The 23,293-nt window shown below is 37.7% G+C and overlaps 1 protein-coding gene across 1 annotated transcript in view; it reads right to left on the bottom strand.

Annotated features, from left to right (window-relative positions):
• Positions 1-1,315: 1,315 nt before the first annotated feature.
• nop16 (NOP16 nucleolar protein homolog (yeast)) overlaps positions 1,316-23,293 on the bottom strand; it is a 39,535-nt gene continuing 17,557 nt past the window's right edge. The window contains 1 exon segment of the mRNA XM_030155030.1: positions 1,316-2,101. Coding sequence (XP_030010890.1) covers positions 1,958-2,101 — 144 coding nt within the window. The 3' untranslated portion in view covers positions 1,316-1,957.

Raw genomic sequence — 23,293 nt, 5'->3', positions numbered from 1 at the left:
GGATGAATTCCTCCCCCCTAGTGGATTATCTGTGTATTGCATGTATCTAATTGTATACATCAGGTTTTTCAAGAAAAAGAAATATCACACTGATCATGTAGAGGGCTTCAAAACTCATGTATCAAATATGATACGTTTGGTGTTATAGGGTTAAAAACGATGATGTCATAGCCCCACCTCTCTAACCTTTCACCCCGGACGCAAGACACCACTTCACAACAACAACGGTAGTGCTCGTGGTACAACAGCTACTGAGCTTACTGGAAATACTGAATCCAAATCTTCAGCTACCCTTTCACTACAATGAGCAACAAACAACCACAGCAACAATATTCACTGCATGCTCTTGGATCTACCACAGACGGGCAACCAGGGGGAAACATTGGATCAGACCCAGCAGAACCAACCAGAATTTGTACTACATCATTTTCAGTGGTTTCGTGTGGACGCAGATATTTCTTGAAATGACTCTGTGTTTACGGAGCACTTATTTGAAAACAAACAAAAAGATTAGATAGAAAAAGATGTGGTTTTGTGTGGACATGAGTCCTCGAGAGCTACTATCCTGCATGTTTTAGAGGTTTCCCTCTTCCAACACACCTGATTCAAATGATAAGCCTATGATCAAGCTCTGCAGAAGCCTGATAACAACAGTCAGGTGTTGGAAGAGGGAAACATCTAAAACATGCAGGATAGTAGCTCTCGAGGACTCATGTCCACACGAAACCACATCTTTTCCTATCTGATCTTTTTCTTTCTTTTTCTTTCCTAAACCTGCTTTACAGACGCTAGTTAGCATGTTAGCATGATCCCTGTGATCAGCAATGACAAGGTAAGCTAACGTTTCTAGGACTAGTTGGAATTCTTCATCGACTGGGGATTTATCTACCGGTGTTCTCGGTGCCCCGCCCCCTATTTGAACACGGAAAATGTTGGAAAAAAATGCAAGCGTTCCTGCTGGGATTCGAACATTGTAGACCTTAGTCTTACTTACTGAGCTATCCATCCACATGTAAAGCACAAACGTATGTGTCCCAAGGTTCTACTATCTTTAGTATTGGAGGAGTTACTATTTGACTTTTTTTTTTTTGGGGGGGGGGGGGGGGGTCTACTGCACACGGGCCATTTATGACGAGTCTGTATGTAACTCAAAAGTAATACAGGAGTCATGTAATGCATTACCATTCTGACACCGTGTAAGGTAAGGTATTACTGTTAAATAACAGTAACAAGGAATCTGTAATGGATTACAGTTTGGAAATAACTTGAACAACACCGCTAACAAGTTTTAAATGATTCATTCAGGATTCGAACGTTACAACAAGATACTTAGTCTTTTTTTTTTTTTTTTTTAAGTTTTAATGACCCTACAATGAGTTTGAGCAAATATTTAGAACCAAATGCATGTTTTGAGTCAGTAAAAGGTTTAATAATGGAGTAACTAAAATATCATAGTCATGTTTGTAACAATCAACATGTTCATATTAATTAAAGAGCTGCTCAAAAATCCATTAACTAACTTGGCTTGACTCGCTGTGCCATGAATGGAAAGTGGATGAATGGAACCGGAGCTCCACTTGTTTTCAGAAAATATCACATTTGAGACGTTTCAGCTCCTGTCTGAGTCCAGATGATGGTAGAAATCCAGCGTGGTGTATGTGCTCAGTATACTTTTCATCCAGATAATCCTAGATATGAAGTGACTCGGTTACATTTGAGCGTTTATAACAAACCCGTGGCAGCGAGATCAAGACAATAATCCTCAAACAAAACAGAAGAGGACTTGAGTAAGAGATTCAGGTCCAAAGTGAAGAGAGAAAATCCCAAAGGACACATGGAAAACACTTGTCTCTCTTCACTTTCTGCCTCTTTCTGAGCTTCAGTTCTGCAGTAAAACGCTGTCCTCGCTCTGACAATAAACGTGATGAGATTCAGTCCAGACCAGAACAGACAGTTTCTACTGAACCATCGGCTCCGGGGCAGCGAGGGAGTTGATGAAGTTGTTGTAATGCTCCGGATGGCAGCGTTTGTACTCGTTGATTTTTCTCTTGATTTGTTTGGGCGTATCCTGGTAGTAGTTCTTCTCATCTCTAGCCATCGCCTGCAGAAGGAAGACAGAAACAAGATGTTGGAACAGCAAAACACATTTAGCCCAGACTGATGTTAGCAAAGAGTTTAAAACGGGTGGTTTTGAATGCTTTCAGATATTTACACATTTATTATGGCTTATGTGTGAAAATGGATGCATTGATTCAGTCACTGCTTGGTGTGAACACACTTTAGACCAGTGGTTCTCAATCTTTTTCTGTCGGGCCCCCCTTTGGAGCACAAAAAATCTCCAAGCCCCTCAACCCCAACAACATTGTACCTGTGGTGCAATTATTACTTTTACTGAAAGAAACATCAATATTGTAAGAATACTTTTTGCTTTTCTTGAATAATTTGTTGTGCAAATTAAAAATAACGTAGATTTTTGATTGAACAATACAAATGAACTCAACAAGACTGCTCCCTGAGACATTATTTTTCAAAATAAAAACAGGAAAAGTGTAATTATCTTACAACTATGACAATAAGGTAAATTTTTTTTTAGAACAACAAACACATTTTGGTAACAAAGATGAACATTTTAACAATATCAGTGGCTGCAATGAGCCCATTTATGTTGCACATCTCAGAACATCAAAGTGCAAACTGTACGAACAGTGCAAAAACAGAAACATTGCACATTTTTCTTTTCCAGTCCAATCCTTGTCCACTCTCCAAACCTAAACTCTTTGTCTAGTCTAGTGACAGATCACCATGGCAGCAGATTTGTTTGTTGTATGTCCCTAAAATGAGTCCACGGTGCTCCAACGCTAAAACATTAGTTCCACCTGATACATGTTCCAACCTGAAGAAAAAATAAACACCTAGGAATGATCCCATGCCCCCCCTGGCAAGCCTTTGCGCCCCCCTGGGGCCCCAGTTTTTGAGAAACACTGCTTTAGATGGATTTAAGTCCTGTTGATTCAAATCAGTTTTCTTATAGTATTTCAGCTTTAAAATATTTTAACAAATAAGATCAATGGCCCTGTATCTCACAAGCATGTTCTATCAAGAATGAATTTGCGAGGTGGTCAGGTTCTGGTGCTACATTAGAGTTCTGTGGTGTTGATGCAGGAGACCAATTTCAAAATACGGACCATTATATGTAAAGGCAAATATGTAATATTTCAAAAATTCGTCAAAATATCCAAATATCTCAAAACTGAAAAAAACCTTTGTGGACATTGTCCGAAGGAAGCTACATATACAATATGCAATTCAACAAATTGCCAATGAAGACGACTGACGATGAAGACGAAGCCAGATACGGTGCCTTCACACCAACTCATGGCCGATCGGTCAATGAGCTATAATTGGACTGAAAGTATCAAGAGTGTTTAGAATAAAGAGCTCTGAAGTTTTGCCAAAGATGCAAATGTAATTAATGATATTCTTGTGGTTCAAGCACATTCTATACATGAAATCACCTGGTATTACAAAAATGTCGCCATTAAAATTAAGTTACAATTAAACTGACACTTTGCTTTTTAATGTGGACCATGAGTCTGTAATAAAGCTTATCTATCTATCTATCTATCTATCTATTAGATGGTAGTAATAACTGAATTAATTTATAACAAGTGGTTTCAGGCACAACAAATCCAGCTGATGCCATCATGTCTATGCATGTGCTGATGTCCCCATATCAGTTGCCTCTATATATGTGCCAAGTTTGAAGTCAACTGAAACAAAATTGATGTTTTTATAGACATTTTAAATTCTGCCCATTATAAGTAAATGGGAGAAGAAAAAAGATTTTAAAAATTTATGAAAATTTTTAAGTTTGACCTACTTTTCCCAAAATGTCACCACATCTTTTCTGGGTCACTGGCAATCTATAAACCCAATTTAGTATGAATTCAACCAATAGTTTTGCTGCTAGAATGTTAACAAACAAAGAAGCAAACTGAACCAAAAACAATACCCCTTGCCTCCCCTTCGGGGGCGGGGTAATAATGGACTGTTGGGTTTTTGTGACTAGTAGAGGGACTACTGAGTCAGAGATGGGATGAGACCTGCTGAAACATAACTTACACAGTCAAAGAAAGTGACAGTGATAAAAGCTAGGACTGTTATCTTCTCCACTGGACACAGCTCAAAATGAAAAAAAAAGCTGAAATTGCAGCATTCCTTCAATATGGTTGAGTTTGATTCTGAGGCTTATGAAGGTCTAAAGTTATTATGGGATGTAATTATCTTTGCCAAGTTGTTTTTTTGTTGATCCACGGTTCAGACTAAACTGTGACAGTTCTGACCTTGTTTGTTGGATTCCAAACAGATCCTTAGCTCAGGTATTGACGACAAAAACCGTACAGAAAACAGGTGATTTGTGGTTTTACTGTGGCTGTTTACTGTCTAAAAACAGAGCTAAGCTAAATGAGCTAAGCTAACAGAGCGAAGCTAACAGAGCTAAGCTAACAGAGCTATAATGTAAACTATCAGTTAGATGCAGCATGTGAAGATAAGATACAGTGTTATTTTGATCGACTGAAAATAAAATAAGCAGCTGTGAGTTTTAGTTTGATATTATAAGAAGAAAAAAACAGTACAAAGAGTAGGGATGGGAATCGTTAAGAATTTAACGATTCCATTATTGATATTGCTTATCGATCCGATTCCTTATCGATTCTCTTATCGATTCTCATTGGGTGAGGGAATAAAAGAGTACAAACGGGTGTGTTTGCATTAACTGTCTTTTATATTTCCATCTCTGCACAGAAAATATAACATATACAGTATGGACAAATAATAAGAACAGATGGGGGGGGGGGGGGCATACAGTGAAAGTGGAACTAAAGACGTTTTACAAATTCCTCTATCGCTGCATTTCTACTACATGGAACCGGTTCGAATCGGCTCGGCTTGTCTCCCGTTGTTGTGCACCTCATTTCCTTTCCCTTCGAAAACTTGTATTTGAGGAGTTACAACATTTGTTGCCCACACCGGAACCGGCCCAGCATTCACTCTGCCGCTACATTCACAAGCGTCGCTAAGTAGCGTATCAAATATGTAACATTCCTGTAACTGAATCACATTCTGCGGACAAATGTTTGAGGATATTGGAGGGATTCCACCCTTTTGAAGACATGGAAGCTCAACACCATGTTGGCTACGTTCTGACCAAAACAATGCAGCGTACATGTGACGTCATCATGCATGCACAACGAAGGCGGAATCGATAAGCAGGCAGGCAAACGATTCCAAGGAATCAAGCTACTGGGAACCGGTTCTCAAAAAGAACCGATTCTCGATTCCCATCCCTAACAAAGAGCCAATAGATTTAGGACATCAGGACATCATATGCAGCAAAATTAAGAATAAAATGCCAAGAGAAAATAAATGTACCCAGCTAACCAATTCATCTGAGACACATCCCATTAGTCCGTTGCCTGAAAACAATTCACTACGGTTTTCCAGATCTTCTTCAACACATCAGCTCTGTCTTCACTGCAGAGTCTCAGTGTATGTGCCCTTTCACGTAACCACTAATCATGTGGCTGCAGCTGCTGGTTGTTTTTGAGCCGCAGTGAAATTCAATTTGCAAAGAAAAATCACAAAGCCGGGCTGTTCAAAGTGAAATGAAAGCTTACAGTGTGGAAGCTCTCCAGTCTCATATACAGTATATGGAACACCAGCATGCATGTTCCTACCGTTAAGGTCATTTAACAGTGTGAAGATTTATTTGGACCAAAACAAATAGAAAGATGCATAGATACTGGTAAGAAAAGCTTAACATTCATTTAACATTCAACTGTCACTTTAGGCAAAATGATAGAACCGATAGAACATGGGAACTCATTATACACGTACATGTAGGTTAATCATCCATTCCACTGATGCATGAAAAGTATTTTGATGGTTCAGCGTTAATACGTGTAGACGACCTGAAATATACACCTAAACCCTGTAAGGGTTATTTTAACAGAAAAAGTCCTCTGCAGTGTTATCTGTCATATACACTATATGGACAAAAGTATTCAGACACGTTGAATTCAGGCGTTTCTTTGCCAACGGGGTCTGGAATACAAAACACTAGTCTCTTTTCCATTGGACATCTGTGCAAAACTCTACCGATATTTACTAAATGTCGAAAAAGCAGAAGTGCGTAATGTCAGTTTTTCCATTAAATCATAAATGCGAGTTGCTTATTTATTATCACGAGATGACACGAGAAGTCATTCCATAAACATGGCGACGTAAATATGTTGATTTACAGATATATTCATTTTTCTAATATATTACCCCTCTATCTCGTACTAAATTAAAAAATTATTCGGTTTCCTGGTGTGTCCACACATACCGCGCCATGTTTCCTTTACAACTCTTCTTCTTCGCTTGTTGTAACGTCCGTCAACATCCTTTTTTTTTTTTTTTTTTATTCACCCTGACTCTAGTTGCGAAAAAAGGTCTTTCCATTGCAGTTTTGCATAATATACCATTTGCACTACACCCAAAAAACCACCTCTTGCCAGCGCAAAAACTTTTAATCAAAAAAACACGTTTATAAAGTATATGGACAAAAATATTGGGACACATCACAGCTACAGCTGTAAAATGTCCTGTTCATGCTGGTTTGAGATAAAAACAGTATTTCCTTAAATTTTAATGAATTTTCTTCCTTAGTGAGATGTGAAGAAAGTAGATGGTTAGTTGTGGTAGAAAATTATTATTTACAGTCAGAGCATGAAAAATATTTTAGAAATTTAAAGGTAGAACATTTAACATCAGCCATGGGTAAAAAACGAAAAAACAAAATCAATGCTGAGAGAAATTAAGTAAAAGGTAAAAACATCTCTGAGGCATTTTGGAAGCAAAAATTATAATTTAAACCAAACTAACCAATGCAATGATATTTATCACAACATAAAACTATATTCTGACATTAGTCATTATTGTTTTGTATCCCAGATTCCTTCAACGTGTCCACACACTTTTGTCCACATAGTGTATGTCGATTATGGAAGGACAAGCCCAGGAATCTGGCAGAAATCTTATTGACAGATGAACTGGATTTCAAAGCCAAAGAAATATCCAACTAACCCAGAAGACATTTGGCAAGATGCATGGAGAAGTTTTTCAGCTGAACGTTTGGAAAAACTGTCTGGATGCCAGTTGGACGGTCCTAAGTTGGGTGAATCTTCCTGCAGGTTTTTTACAGTTTTGATTTACCGTTCTGACCAGCTCACAGACAGTTCTCTCCAAGCATTTCCAGATTTCAGTAGTCATTATTTAAAGATCCTAAATGCAAAAAATGACCTGAGTCATGGAAGGTTTCAACCATTCTGGACACAATTGTGATGGCCGTCGGCCATTTTGCCTGTGGTTCTCCTTGTTTTCCTCCATTTTAGCTCTGGTTGGCTCCACCCTGCTCGTTTGGCACACCTGGCCAGACCCTATATAAGTGTGCTGGAAACCAAAATGGCTCTCTCCCTCCTGCCTGCCTGATGACACCTGGGGTTCCCAGCATGGCCGTCTGATTTTTGGTTTTGTTTGTTTGGTTCTTCTGGTTTCTTTGTTCTCACATGCATCCACACATCCTACACTTCACCACTGATTACTGATTTTTTGACCTGAGTAAGTTTGATTTGCTTATCTTTATTAAAATACATTACCTTTAATTGTCACTGTGCAGACCTTCCCTTCTTTTGTTATGCTCTCATACGAGCTGGGCATAACAGTGGGGGCTCGTCCTTTTGAACCTATTGTCATCTGTTAACTGAGAATGATAGTAACAAAGGGGAGGCTCACAGTGACTTTAAATGTAATGTTAACTCAGGTAGGGAGGCAAAATCTAGTTCTCTCATTTGGGGCTTGTGTTTGAGATGTTCTTAAGGGGAAGAAGGGTTGTAAGTTACACAGTGTGGAGCTATGGGGAGGTTGTAGCTTGATAGCTTTGTCACATTGAGCTGTCTGGCTGGAGCATGTGTTACCCCCAGATAGGCTTTAGTGGCAGTTCTCTCACAAGGAGGGGTTGCTCTCTTTTTTGTTTTTAAGGGCTGTTTGTTATTTTTGTGTGTTGCCCGCGTGGTTAGCAGCAGTTGTCTCGGGAGCACCCCGAAGTATTGGCTGAGACACGTCGTCTCCCCAATACAGACGGTTTACAGGTGCATAATTACCCGCCGCCAGTGCGCACATGAAGACTTACGAGCTGGGCATAACACAATTTGGATGAAAACACTGAAGGGTGTACATTTTTACGTATGCAAAGATACGAAGACAACAGATCGCACATTATTATTAGTACTTTATTTTACCAGGTAAAATCAATTGAGAACAGCTGCTCATTTACACTGATGACCTGGCAAGAGGTCCCAACAGACAAAAACAAAATAAAACCAAACAGAACAAAAGAAAAATGGATAAAAGACAACAGTACAGATGAATCCAAGACTCGCAACCAATAATGAAGAGACCATGAAGTTAAAAACAACATAAATAACTACTAGAGTGTATGGGGAGGGAGCAGAGGGGGAGTCAACAAGGGAATGTTGTAGTTTCTGTTTAAACGTACAAAGTGATGGAGAGTTTAAGGGGATTTTGAAGTGAGTTCCAATTATTTGCGGTAGAAAAACGAAGGGAATTCTGGCCGAAGACAGTCAATCAATCAATCAATGAAATTTTATTTGTATAGCGCCAAATTATAATAAAAGTTATCTCATGACACTTCACATATCGAGTTGGTCGAAACCAGACTCTCAAGCCAATTTACAGAAACCCAACAGAATCCTCCAGGAGCAAACACTAGTGACTGGTGACGGTTCAAGGTTCAAGGTTACTTTATTTATACCCGTGGGTAGATTTGTTTTGCAGACATAGTGATTGCCTTTGGCATTACAACAAAACATACACTGAACCTGTACGGCAGGTACTTGATCGAATGTCAAGACAAGACAAAAAGTGCTCAGTGTTCCACCATTCAACAGTATAGCAGCATGGATAAGTAAAAGGATAAAATAAATAAACAAATAAGATCAAATAAATAAAAACAGGATGCAATAAAACACAATAAAAACCCAGAGAAGATAAAAAACCGGGATAAGAATATAAAATTTAAAAATTACAGCATGGGGAAGCAAAATTTACAATATTTTGAGGCAGGGATTGAAAGACAGTGTATGACCAATTAGTTTATTGAAAGTCATGAGAATTTATTTGCCACAAGAAAATGTACATAATAGAAAATGTTTTTATTCTATGTGTCCTCCTTCTTTCTCAATAACTGCCTTCACACGCTTCCTGAAACTTGCGCAAGTGTTCCTCAAATATTCGGGTGACAACTTCTCCCATTCTTCTTTAATAGTATCTTCCAGACTTTGTCGTAATAGTTTTGCTCATAGTCATTCTCTTCTTTCCATTATAAACAGTCTTTATGGACACTCCAACTATTTTTGAAATCTCCTTTGGTGTGACGAGTGCATTCAGCAAATCACACACTCTTTGACATTTGCTTTCCTGATTACTCATATGGGCAAAAGTTTCTGAAAAGGTATGGATAATAGTGTTAGGTATGATTATGACATCAATATATGTTTGGTTTCAAAACAATTGACGTAGTGCCTGCTGAGAAAAAACAACTAAATGTTCGTTGTAAATTTTGCTTCCCCACCCTGTAGAAGTCACAATAATAATAAATAGAGCAAAGAAATAGGATAAATAACTAAAATAAGTAACCAAAGTGAAATGTCACTATTTATTGTTGAGTTCAGTGACGGCAACAGGAACAAAGCTGTTTTTATAACGCTGTGTCCTCTGGCGAGGACAGTGCAGGCTTTTGGAAGAGACAGACTAATGAAATCTCTGGATCTCAGGTGGTAGGTATTGTGGGAAAGGTGCAAAAGGTTGGAGAGGTACTGAGGGGTTTTCCTTAGAAGAGTCTTGTAGATAAATAGAAACCTATGATGAAGTCGCCTGGTGTGGAGAAAGGGCCAGCCTCAGTTTATACAGATCGCAATGATGGGTGGAAAAAGGTGCACCAATGGCAAAATGGATGGCTGAGTAGAGTGGCACAATATATCATTTGAGGATCGTCATCGCAACATACGTGTGCGCAATAGTCACATCGCAGGTCCTGCAATGTAGGAAGCAAATGAACTCAATGTGTTCTCATCTAATATCCACCTGGGTACCTGACACACACTGCACACAGAGATCCACCAATCACAATCGTTCTTAATCCGTTTGCCGAAGCAGACCACGCCCCTTAACATGGAGTGAGTCGCTGGTAACACCACTGAAGAATGAACAACGAACAAGAAAAAAAAAAAAAAATCTCCGAAAACGAAGACTTGGTGCCAAAAAGAAAAGCAACGTCAGTTATCTGGAATTATTTCAGCTACAAGAAGGATGAAACTGAAACACGTGTTCTGTGTCGACAGCAACGAGTGGTAACACAACTAATTTGTTTGACCATTTACATCGGCGCCACACAACTAGAGTCCGACTGATATGGGATTTTTGGGGCCGATGCTGATACTGATATTGGGGGCTAAAAAAAGCCGATATCCAATATATTGGCCGATATCCAATATTGGCTGATAACCGATATATTGGCTGATATGTGAAATAATAACATTGATCTACACAGGATATAATAATCTTACATTAGATAAATTAGATAATTGTGGACAGGTGGATTAACAGTTGCATAAATCTTTGTTTATCCCACAAAGAAAATTTACACAACTTTCAAACGCTGTATAATAGTCTCATATGATGGAGCAGGGGGGATTAGTGGTCCATCCTTGTTAGAGTGCGGGGGGTAGCTGTCCGTGACTGTTATTTTGTGTGTGCGTAGGTGGGGGGGTCATAGCGTCATTGTACGAGCAGAAGTGAAAGTGAAACTGACACACTTTACTGTTCCTCTAACTCTCTGGGCAGCGCGCACACACACACACACACACACGAGCAGTGCACGACAGAATCTCCACAGCAAAAAAAGTTAATAAATCCATTACATATTGGCCGATGTTGATTAATCGTAGGGGTGTAAGAAAATATCAGTTCTGCAATATATCGCAATATTTCATTTCACAATACTGTATCGATATTAAAAAGTACTGTACTGATATTTTCAGGTATTTATTCAAATGCAGATATTGTGGAGGTTCATTTTGTTTTGTTTTTTATTATTTAACGTTCTTTTATTAAATAGTGTTAGTTCCTTTGTTGGGATTGCACAAAAATAATGTTCTGATGTTAGTTCTGAACTAATAGAATATGAACATTTGAACAAGATCTTAAACTGTAATGTCTGTAAAACAGAATTTAAGTGTTAACCCAGGAAAATTTTGTGATACAGCATTAGATCCTGTTGTGATCAAATAAAAACGTGTTTAGTATTTGTGCAGATTTCTGGTGTAATTCAATTCTTCAAGGAAAAGTTATTAAAAAAAATTGCCTTTTTAACAGTATTGTGATATATATCGTAATATATCGTATCATGATCCTAGTATTGTGATTTGTATCATATCGCCAGATTCTTGCCAATACACACCCCTAATTAATTGGTGATACGCTATAATCGGCCGGGTTCTACACACAACTATTATATCCTCCTGAGTTTTTTTTCATATTGCAATATATATCCCAGGGTTAAAAAAATCGTAATGTCAGTTTTTTCCAATATGATGCAGCCCTAGTCCAGAGTCTGCTTGCTGCTGTCTACCACGTCCAGAAGTGCAGCTGGTTTGGAGCATTTTTATAAAAACCCCACTTGGCCAATAACATGAAAGGGCAGGTGCTACTTCAGTGACCAGTTCTGTGTCAAGTATGATAAGAGCTGTCTGAATTCTGTAAATGCGAAGGAAAGGAGCTTTAATGCCTCCTTCAGTGTCTCCATTAGCATGGGATGCACCGGACTATCCATTACCAAAAGACATGAGACAGAATACCATCCCATAATTCACTGCAACAACAACAAGAGCTGACCTAAACATTCATGAACAAAAATGGTCACCATGACAGGGCGCACATTTTCATCTTATGCCACAAGTTACACAGATTTCCTTTTCTTATTTGTCAGACAGATGGAAAAAGAGTTAATTCTTTTGCCTTGACATGTTTCGGGTTCAACCTGCAGCTGAAACATGTCAAGGTAAAAGAATTAACTCTTTTTCCATCTGTCTGACAAATAAGAAAAGGAAATCTGTACAAGTTCTAGTAGACGGTATGAACCTAACTGGACTGTGCCACAACTGTCTAACATGAGAATACATTTGGTACTATGCTCATTTTAAATCAGTAAAACTTGTGCTTTATTTATATTCATTATATCTTCCACTAGAGCATCGCTGTATTGCAGCTTGTAAGAATATCAATCATTAATATTTACTTTCTGTCACTGATGTCTTAATAAAAGTAAAGAGTAAACAGTGACATTTCACCAGTTCATCACAGGGCTGAACACATAGAGACAAACAATCACTCTCACATTCACACCTATGGGCAATTTAGATTAACCAATTAATCTATCAGTGCATGTCTTTGGATGGTGGGAGGAAGCCGGAGTACCCAGAGAGAACCCACACAGACACGGGGAGAGCATGCAAACTCCACACAGAAAGGTCCCACCCCCCGTCGACTGGTGTTGGAATCGAACCCAGGACCTTCTTGCTGTAAGGCTCGAGTGCTAACCACTGCACCACTGTGTCGCTCAATTTTTCATACATAGTGTCACATATTTTTCAAGGTCAAATTCAAGCACTGTTCAAGCACTTTTAAGGGTCATTTTCAAAATTTTTCCAGTAAAGCACCTTATTAGTTATTGCTGGGGTTAAATACTTATTTACAATAATCCCTAATTATTTTTTTTTTTCACTTTTTAATCACAGTGTTGCACATTGTATTACACTATAAACATCTAAAATTATGTTTCATAATAGTAGAAAGTTTAGAAATTAAAGAATACAAAGTGCCCCCCTAAAAAAAAAAAAAAAAAAAAAAAGGTAAACCACTTGACGTTCACTCACACTGAGCCAAAGACTAACATAAAAATTTACCTGGAGTCGATCTGAGAACACCCACCAATTTTCTTTTTTGACAAAGTTTTATTTTTCAAAATGCATCACCTCTCTGCAAGTAGCTTTGGCTTGAGTTAATATTAAAAATAAATTAATCACATCAGAGTTCACTTTCAACCACTTAAACTCAAATTCAAGCACTTTTCAGACCTTGAAAGCACAACATCGAAATTAGAGGTCGACCAATATGTTTTTTTTCTAAGGCAGATGCTGATTTTTAAAAAATTTTGTCACTGATGGCCGATATCTAAAGTCGATTTTTGAGGCTGATACTTGAGGCCGATTTTTTTTTTTTTTAAAGTACATTGACCATAAAATACAATTGAAACACTAAGATAATTAAAATTTTTATGCAGCAATATCAATGAAATTAGTAATACATGTACACATAGTACTGTTTTAACATTTATTGAACTTCAAGTGCTGCCCACACAGGTGCCTCATCAAATATCTCATAACATTTTTACTACTGATCAAATATGGGCTTTCAAAAAAATTTAAAGCTGATGGGCGATAATGGAAAAACAATCATTATGTCAGCCAATATATTGATCTACCTCTAATTGAAATTCAAGCATTTTCAGGGACTTCAAGCATCCGTACAAACCCTGAAAACGTAGATTTGATCAATGCAGACATTCTAATAGCAGTTGTGAAAAGACCCTGACCATCTGAGACCAGATCATTAAAAACATGTTAAAATAAGTCTGGACCAGGATGTGGTGGTGACATGTTTCTGACTGCAAAGAGCCTGTTTCAACAGCCAGTATCGATGCTGACTTTGTGCCAACAATGCAAAACAGGACACAAACAATGAGTTTATTAAGGTCATATGCAAAACAGTTCAAAATATGAGATCAGTTGCTTTGATAAGCGTCAGAGAAATGGGCTGAGTGTGCAGAATTTTTAAAAGTACAGTATATGCAGCCGTGGGAATAATTTTCTGAAAACATTAAAGGGTCTAATCCAGGAGAGGCACCGCTTTTTATTCACATATTTCATGATGCTTTGAGCTCAGGGAGGACATTTAAGTGCATCAACTTGTGGTTTACCATTTTCTGACACTGTATAGACCAAATAATTCATCATTTAACTGTGAAAATAACCCATGGTTGTAAAACACCAATGGGGAAAAAGTGCTAGACATTGAAAATAAGGGTTCCTACATGTTTCTACACGTTAAATTTAAGAAAATTTCGAGACCTTTTTAAGACTACGTAGAACAGAATTGGCTATAATGGCAAAAATTCTTGAGTCCTAGAATTTAGAAAAATGTATTTATTTATTAATTAACAGACACATTTAACCCTTTAACCTCTGAGACATGATTCCAGGTAAAGGTGCTGTTGTGAATTGTCGTCGGTTTCAGATTCCTTAAAGCTGTTGTGAGTGTGTGCTTGTGTTCCTTTTCTTCAGTGGTTTTGCTTTACTGTGTTTTAGGAACAAAACTAAGGGTACGTTTACACGGCAACACTCCGCAAAGATTTCTCCTTTGCGTTATAAAATCATTCCGCGTTAAGACGAAGCCGCTATGATAATGATCTGCGTTAACATGAGTCCGCGAGGACGGCTGAATACGCTGTAGTGGCCATGCCAGACCAGTAGCTGGCGATGTAGAGCTGTAGTGAAACAGTGGCGGTAAAACACGCGCCTGCGCACAAACTATTTCCGGTTTAGACAGCCTTTAAATGAGGAGAAGAAGAAGAAGAGGCGATCAACACTATTTACAAACAACAATGGCGAGTGGTCGTACAAAGACGCAGGACTTCAGTGTCTGGACAGATGTGCTGAGCACAGTTAGCAGCACGTATGTTGTTCTGAAACCGGCCATTGTTGTTGTGGTTGTTCCTTCTTTTTCTGCAGCTTTATTGTGTCATAGAGGCTGGCAAACCAGCTTGGAGGCGCATTACCGCCACCAACTGGCCTGGAGTGGGTTAACTGGCGGTTCTTGGCTGCGCGCGCATGCGGTGACGTCATATTTTACCCCGGAACGCTCCGACTCGCGTTAACACGGAGCTGGAATGCGGAGCGTATCGATAACGTTCCACCCTGGACCCTGGTATCAAAAGTTTCCGGATTCAGGCACTCTAGGCACCGTTTCCATGTTAACAGAAGGCTAATCCGCGATGAAATCTTCCCAGAGTCGACTGAATCCGACGCCGTGTAAACGGCCCCTAAGGATGTCTATCGGCTGCTGATCTGGCATTTTTTTGAAAACCGGATCTGATTTAGTCACGAGATCGGGCCAATCCAGACCCGGTTCTAGGGTGGAGATTTTGGAGGCACGTCCTGCTAACTCAAATTAAAGTTTCTGAAGGTAGGGAAATGGAAAATTATTGTGCAAAATTGTGCAGCGGGAGGGCTTTGAGGAATTAGTAAAACGTCTATAGGTTCCACTTTAACTTTAAGGTCCGGTAGTGATGTGTGAGTCAGACCCGCGGGGCTTTTGTGGAATTATTTGACCCGCCCCACCCTGCAAATAAACTGACATTCTTTTGACCCGCCCCAACCCCACCTGTGAGTAACCTGCTAATGTGCACATCACTAACATACAGCACGGAACCCACCCCCATATAATACCTGGACGGACCTGTCCATAGACGCGCTACAGCAGTGTCAAACATACGACCTGTGGGCCAAACTCTAATTTGTCCCATAGTACGAATTTGGAAAGTGCAAAAATTCTACTAAAGTTGTAACGAGTCAAAGGTGTCATAGTTGTTTTACTTCAGGTTCCGTATTCAGCCCAATTATGATCTCAAGTAAAAAAAAAAAAAAAGTATAATAACCTATAAATAATGACTCCAAATTTAAATCTAAATTTTACTGTCAAAAGTCGGTATCGGCTCGGTTTCAGATCGGTATCAGCAAAACTAATCCAAAAAAAAAAATTAGATCAGATCAGAAGCAAAAAAATCCAGATCAGGACCTCACTAATAATATTATTTCACTTGATCATTCATATCTTCAGTGTTCTTTTTGCATTTCCCAAATTCATCCCCTGGGTCAGACTGGAACCTTTGGCGGGCTGCTTTTGGCACACGGGCCGCGAGTTTGACACCCCTGGGCTAAAGGGTTAAACACATTTATGACAACATAATTTCAGACCTACCCTGTCAAATTTAATACAGTTTAAAGATGTTTTTAAGCCATTAAATGCAAATTTGAAAATTCAAGACTTTTAAGGACCCTGTGGGGACTAGGGATGTAAACAATTAATCGACTAACGATTAATTGTCGATAAGAATTTGCTCGATTAAATAATTAATTGTCGGTTAATTGCCCTTGTCCACCTGTCTGAAGGCTGCCAGTTTGTCCGAGTACCCCCCCCCCCCCCCCCCCCCCCCCCCCCCCCCCGCCCCTTACACACCGCCGCACCAACAGATGAATTCCACAGGAAACACTGACTATATCCAGTGGTTCAATAAATCAGTCATTAACCCTTTCATGCATTAATTATGAGAACCTTAGTTAAGATTTTTTTCTTGAGTGTTTTTATTCCTCCATAGGCATGAATAAAACAATGTGATCAAGGTTTTTTTTTTTTTTTTTTTTTGTTCATGGAGTTACAAAAATGTCCATGCATTTAATTTTTGAAGTAAAGAAACGTGTTTAAAACCCAATATCAGAAAGTGATATGAAAACAATGAAATAAAATAGAATTGGATGTTTTCTCACATTTTAACATATTCTAATGCTAGTTATTACTCTTTTCATGGAGATAATATGCAAAAAAAACAAAAAAAACCCACTTTTTTTTCTAACAGATAACTGATTTCCACTCAAACATGTTAGTGCAGATCAGGTTTATCTAGAACAGTACAGTAACAGTAATGGTCTGAATGTCAGTGTATTATTATGGGATGGTGCACAAGTGTCCGCTGTGTTGGCTGATACGGAACTAAAACAACAAAACCCATGAATATACAAGAGAACAGCTGGAGAAGAACTGTCCACTGGAGTGACCACTGTGCATGAAAGGGTTAAGGAATATGACATGCTTTTTTCATGAAGTATATAAAAAATATTTAGCTTTTATTCTTATAGACCGCATTGAAAAAGAAATTCAGGTTCTCAGGAAAATCGCCACTTATCAATTAATCGTTAATCGATCGATAAGGTCAACCAACTAATGATTAATGGATTAATCGATAATTTGCATCCCTAGTGGGAACCCTGGAATAACTAAGGACAAGGGGAACCACGCCTGGAAAATACAGACCCCCTCCACCAACTCCTGGACTTGGACCGACTACTGTTGGAAAAACTGGATTTTCTTTTTCTTTTTTCTTTTAATCGCTCCCAAGCAGAAGTCTGAACAAACTGGCGCTGGACTGAGACGCTGGAGGGAATGTGGAGAAATAAGAGCTGACCACCCTCACGTCTTCCAGTGTTGTAACATCCATCAAGCCTTTCCAAAGGAGACAGCAGCCGTTGCGTCAGAAATCCGTAGTTTTAGCATCAGCCCCACTTCTACTGATCTACAGATCTCAGATGGACCGGGTAAGAAGGATGCCTCTGTTGTAAACGTCTCGCTGGCAGGAGGAAAAATGCCACTTTAAAACAAATGTTGGCTTCCTGACGGATTGTTTATCGATAAGACTCAACGTAGTCTCCAACAGATGACGTGCTCCCTGCGGCTCCAAAACAACAGGAAGAAAAACAGCAGGAAATATGATTCAGTGTTCGCATTTGACTTCGTGAATGAGACAAATCCGACCTGAATTGCTGACCATCACTTAGGAAAAATGCTCGGAAATAAAGTTTGGAGTGAATTCTCCCAGCTTCTGATGCAGTTCCAGGAGCCATTCTGACATTTTAGAAACATAATATACGTGGGAAACGAACTGGTGGTTTTAATTTTGTCTTCTATTAACCCATAAATCAATGAATCAACCAATTAAAGTTTATTAATATAGAACTTTACACCAACATGAAGAAGACCAAAGTGCTTTCCATCTAAAAACGTGATTAAATTATAAGATAGCAACAGGTTAGTCAAGTACTATAAATATGCAAAAAACAATAAGACACAATACACAGTAATTTTTAAAAAAAAGACCATAAAGACCCAAATATACGCCAGCGTCCAAAAGCATCTACTGATCTAAAACGTTTAAGAACTTTAAAACCACTACTCCTATCAATACATGTAAATAACTGGTGTAAAATACAGTTATTCATCTTTTCATGGTCATCAGATATGACCCATTTGGACGTTCAGAGGCTCCGTAGTTACCATGGAAACACCGTCATCTTCTACAACACTGATTCACCAGTAAAACCCATGGAGTTGGATCAATGACAGTGGATGGACACACTGGGTTTATGTTCAGTTAATGAGAGATTTTACTGATGAAGTCATTTTTTCTAAAGTTTTCTCTGTTTCCGATATAATAACCTTCAACTTTAATCTGAGATTTTATGAACATCTAAATGATCAGTAAATTAGATAAAGGAAAGAATCTGATTTTTGCTGAAAAAAAAAGCGAAACACAGAGGATATTAGAATAGGGCTGTCAAAATCAACACATTAACGCGGATTAATCCATCATCATGATTAAATTCAAAATTTTAATGCAATTAACCCATTTATTAACCCAGTTTATTTTCAGTTAATGATAGATTTGACTGATAAATTCACTTTTCTCAAGTTTTCTCTGTTTTTGGTATGATAACCCTCAAATTTAATCTGAGATTTTGTGAACATCTAAATGATCAGTGAATAAGATAAAGGAAAGAACCAGATTTCTGCACAAAAAAAAAGCTAAATACAGACGATAACATTAGAATAAGACTGTCAAAATTTACACACTAAGGCGGATTAATCCATCATCATTATTATTATTAATTGGATTCAAAATTTTAGCGCAATTAACCTGTTTATTAACCCAGTTTATGTTCAGTTAATGATAAATTTGACCGATAGTCGCTTTTTCTCAAGTTTTCTGTTTTTGAAATGATAACCCTCAAATTTAATCTCAGTGTAATGATTAAAATACCTGATTTTCACTGAAATAAATGCAAAATACAGAGGATAACATTAGAATAGGGCTGTCAAAATTAACACATCAACGCGGATTAATCCATCAGCATGATTAATCTGATTCAAAATTTTAAAGCAATTAACCCATTTATTAACCCAGTGTATGTTCAGTTAATGATGGATTTGACCGACAAAGTCACTTTTTGTCAAGTTTTCTCTGTTTTTGGTATAATAACCCTGAAATGTAATCTCAGCGTAATGAATAAAGTACCTGATTTTCACTGAAATAAATGCAAAATGTGAGGATAATATGATGAAGAGTGCTATATCACATATGAAAGGATTAAATAGAGAGAAAAAATTATATATGAACTCTCACAAAGTAGCACTGGGTCTTTATGGGTTAAATCCCTACAGCGTCAGTTAAGCCTCATTTCCTTCACGTGTAGCAAATGTGTGACTGCAGAGAGACGTATGTTGGGAAGTTAATGGATTACAGACGTAAAGACAAAGCTAGACGTACAGCTAACGCACCTCCGGACTCGTCATCGTCTTATCAGCGGTGATAAAATGTACCATTAGCAGAACTTTGGGACTTGAAGAGCCATTAGTGAGAGGCCCTGTTTACGCAGACTGATTACACACCCACCACAGTTTACATTAGACTTGTTTTGACGGCCATTACATGTACAGCTACAATTAGTTGCGGTAATTTTACAACAATACAGTAACTTTCAAGGTTCAGTACATACACCAATCAGTCATAACATAATGACCACTGACAAGGGAAGTGATATTAACCCTTTCATGTATAGCGGCCACTACAGTGGACAGCTATACTACAGCTGTTCTCTTGTACATTAATGGGTTTTATTGTTTTACTTCCATACCAGCCAACACAGTGGACGCTTATGCACCATCACAAACACTGCACTTCATACAATTACTGTAACTTTGCTGTTCAATATAAACCTGATCCGCAGTAACATGTTTGAGTGTAAATGCATTGCTAGTTGTTATTAGACTGTAATTAACAGCTTTTTTTTTTGCATTTTATCTCCACAAAGTTCGTAATAATTAGTATTACAGTGTGACAAAATGTGAGAAAACATCAGATTAGCTGAATTAACCCTGTGGTATCCCATCCAGCAAGGCCCTTACTAAGCACCAAGTGTGCTTTTTTTGGCACACTTGTGGAATAATGTCAAAAAAAATTTTTTATACAGTTTGTTTTTAATTCTTTTATGCTTTTTTTCCATTTTATCAATTTGAGCCATGAATAAAAATACCAAATACTCAATATTTGTCTCATTTTTTAACCCTTTCAATGCCGTGTTTGTAATGTAAACAAACCATTTTTTTGGATGCAAAAACTCAAAAAAAAATATTTTTTTTTTTCAATATACTACATTAAAAATGAATCACATATTATTTGATTTTTCCAGCCTGGCATATGTCAATGATTAACTCCAACATCGGTTAATTTGCATTATCATTTTTGGTGCTAGGTCAAATGATCAAAAATACTAGCATCTGTCATCAAGTGTGCGTAAAATGCACACCTATAAATCAAACTATTAAATATTATATAATGATGTATTTTTCTGCTCTAATTTGATTTTATTTTTGTAAATCAAGCTCAGCCCTAATCATACATATCAAATGGAAGAAACAGTGCGTTTTAGGCACACTTGGGAGACAGATGCTAGTCTTGTAATTTTCTTTTGTTTACAATGTGCAAATTTTAGTTGGTGGCCAGAATTTTAAAGATCATGCAAAAATGAACAACTTTTAAATTCTAACCTTATTTAAATTGTGAAAAATAATATGAAGTTTCTTAACACGAAGTGCAAAGTGTGCCTAAAAGGCGCACCTGGATACTGGAGGGTTAAATGTTTTTATTTCATAGTTTTCATATCATTTTCTGTTATTGCGTTTTAAATGTATGTTTCTTTGTTTCAAAAATTAAACACATGGTGTCCAGCTGAGTAGACATTTTTGTAACTACATAAAAAATAGGTTCATTTAAAAAAAAAAAAAAAATCAATCACATTGTTTTTTTCATGCCTAAAGAGGAATAAAAACACTCAGGAAAAATATCTTGACTAATGTTCTTATAATTTGTGCATCAAAGGGTTAATTCTGATCACCTCATTCCAGTGGGACCTGTCAGTGGTCGGATGTATTAGGCAGCAAGTGAACATGTAGACCTAGAAAGTGACAGGTTAGAAACAAGCAGAAGTAAACAGCAGGCATCAGCTGATCCAATTTAAGACTGTCCACCATCTGCACTACTCCAAAGTCAGACTGAACAAGATTTATCCCCAGTCTCCCCAAGGTGTGACAAGTGTAAAGTACTGGAGGTACCTTTTGTCTCATTCCTTTTGGTTCTGTTCCTCATTGACAGGTTTCTGGTCTAAAATATTTGAGTGGCTCTCCGGGGCCTATAAAAGGCCTCTTCAGCCTGAGCCAGGACTTGTTATTTTTGGTTGTTCTCAGACTGTCAGGAATATACCTGCAGCACTACAGCGTCCACTGGAACTTGGAATGACAATCGCTAAGAGACTGATATTAAAAGAATGGAAGTCTCCAAATCCTCCATCTTTTCAAGCATGGGTCAATGACATACTGTCATTAATACAGATGGAAAAGCTCAGATCTTTGAGGACCTGTTCTGTAAACACTTTCTCGAGCGCTTGGACTCCATTTCTCACATACCTGGAGGAAGTTTAATTGGACTAAGGAGTATATCTGTACACCAGTGACGGTCCTCTGCCCCTCTTTCTTTCTTTGAACAAGGACTGGCTCGTTAATTAATTAGTTGTTACACACATCTGAGCCTTTGTGGTTTTATTTTTTGTTTGTTCTGTTTTTATGGGTGTGTTTTACATAACTGAAAACTGCAAAATAAAATATATATATATAAAAAAAAAACAGAAACTAGCAAAGAGTAGGGACCTGTGCAACTTTGACAAGGGAGAAACTGTGATGGTCAAATCTCTAAATTGGACGAAGTCAAGGGAAGGTTAACAACTGGTCAAAAAAAATTAAATTACAATAATATACACCAAACTTATATTTCTGGGTAGGTAATTACTTATATTTCAGAAAAATGTATTTTGAAATGAGAAAAAATTGTCAAAAAAAAAAAGTGAGTAGTTTTCTGAGTGTGACTGTTTGGAAAATGACAGTTTTGTGCCGTCATTCTGGATTCATTTTATAAACTCTCATAAATAAACTAAATTTAACCCAAACACACTGATATTTGACTATTATATTACTTATGTCATATTCTAAACACACTGTTTAAAATTAATAAATGCATATATTTACGCAAAATACATTTGAATATAATGTTAATATTTGTATGTTGTAAATACTGTAATAACAATGTATATGATATTGATAATTGAAATAAAAACTTTTTAATTTGATATTTACTTTTGTTGTCCATTTGTGATGTTTTTACTTTAACCATCTGTTTCCACATTCACCATGAAGCCTCTGAACATCCAAATGGGTCATATCTGATGACCATCAACTGCATTTTACACCAATTATTTACATGTATTGATAGGATTAGTGGATCAACAGGTATTTAACATTTAGATCAGTAGATGCTTTTGGTTGCCGATGTATGATTGGGTCTTTATGGGTTAAACTGAGAAAAAAAAACAAACATTTCTGACATTTATAAATCAAATAAAATCAACTACATTGAACGGCATTTTTTTTAAAAAGACGATCACTGAATTTCAGCTGCTGACTATTTTTTCGGTTAAATTAGCAGAACTTTCGGGTTGGATGCGGCTCCATATGAACCATAAACCTTGTTATGTATGTGCTCTTTTCTAACCACAGAGTCATACACGCTGATGGACTCATGCTGAAAGCAACTGTCGTGTTGTTTTGATCACGAAAAAACAGTATAGAAATACTTTCAGAGGGCGGTTCTATAATTAACGGAGGCCATTATATGCAGGTGACTGACTCAGCTATTCAGAGGAGTCGAGCTCGGAGAGTTTTCGGTTGCAGTTATTTGTGTTGCACAGGACACACACAGAATCGTCTCCTATTGAGCGTCTATGAATTGGCAGTCGTCCCAGTTATGACTTCTTACTACCTGTTTATTTCTAAGGACTAAGTAAGATTACTTTCTGCTGTTGCATATTCGAAATAAACTAAACTTTAAAAAAAAGGA

Source organism: Sphaeramia orbicularis, chromosome 14 (genome assembly GCF_902148855.1).
Source record: "Sphaeramia orbicularis chromosome 14, fSphaOr1.1, whole genome shotgun sequence".
Lineage (NCBI taxonomy): Eukaryota > Metazoa > Chordata > Actinopteri > Kurtiformes > Apogonidae > Sphaeramia > Sphaeramia orbicularis.
This window is presented reverse-complemented; position numbering and strand designations above follow the sequence as displayed.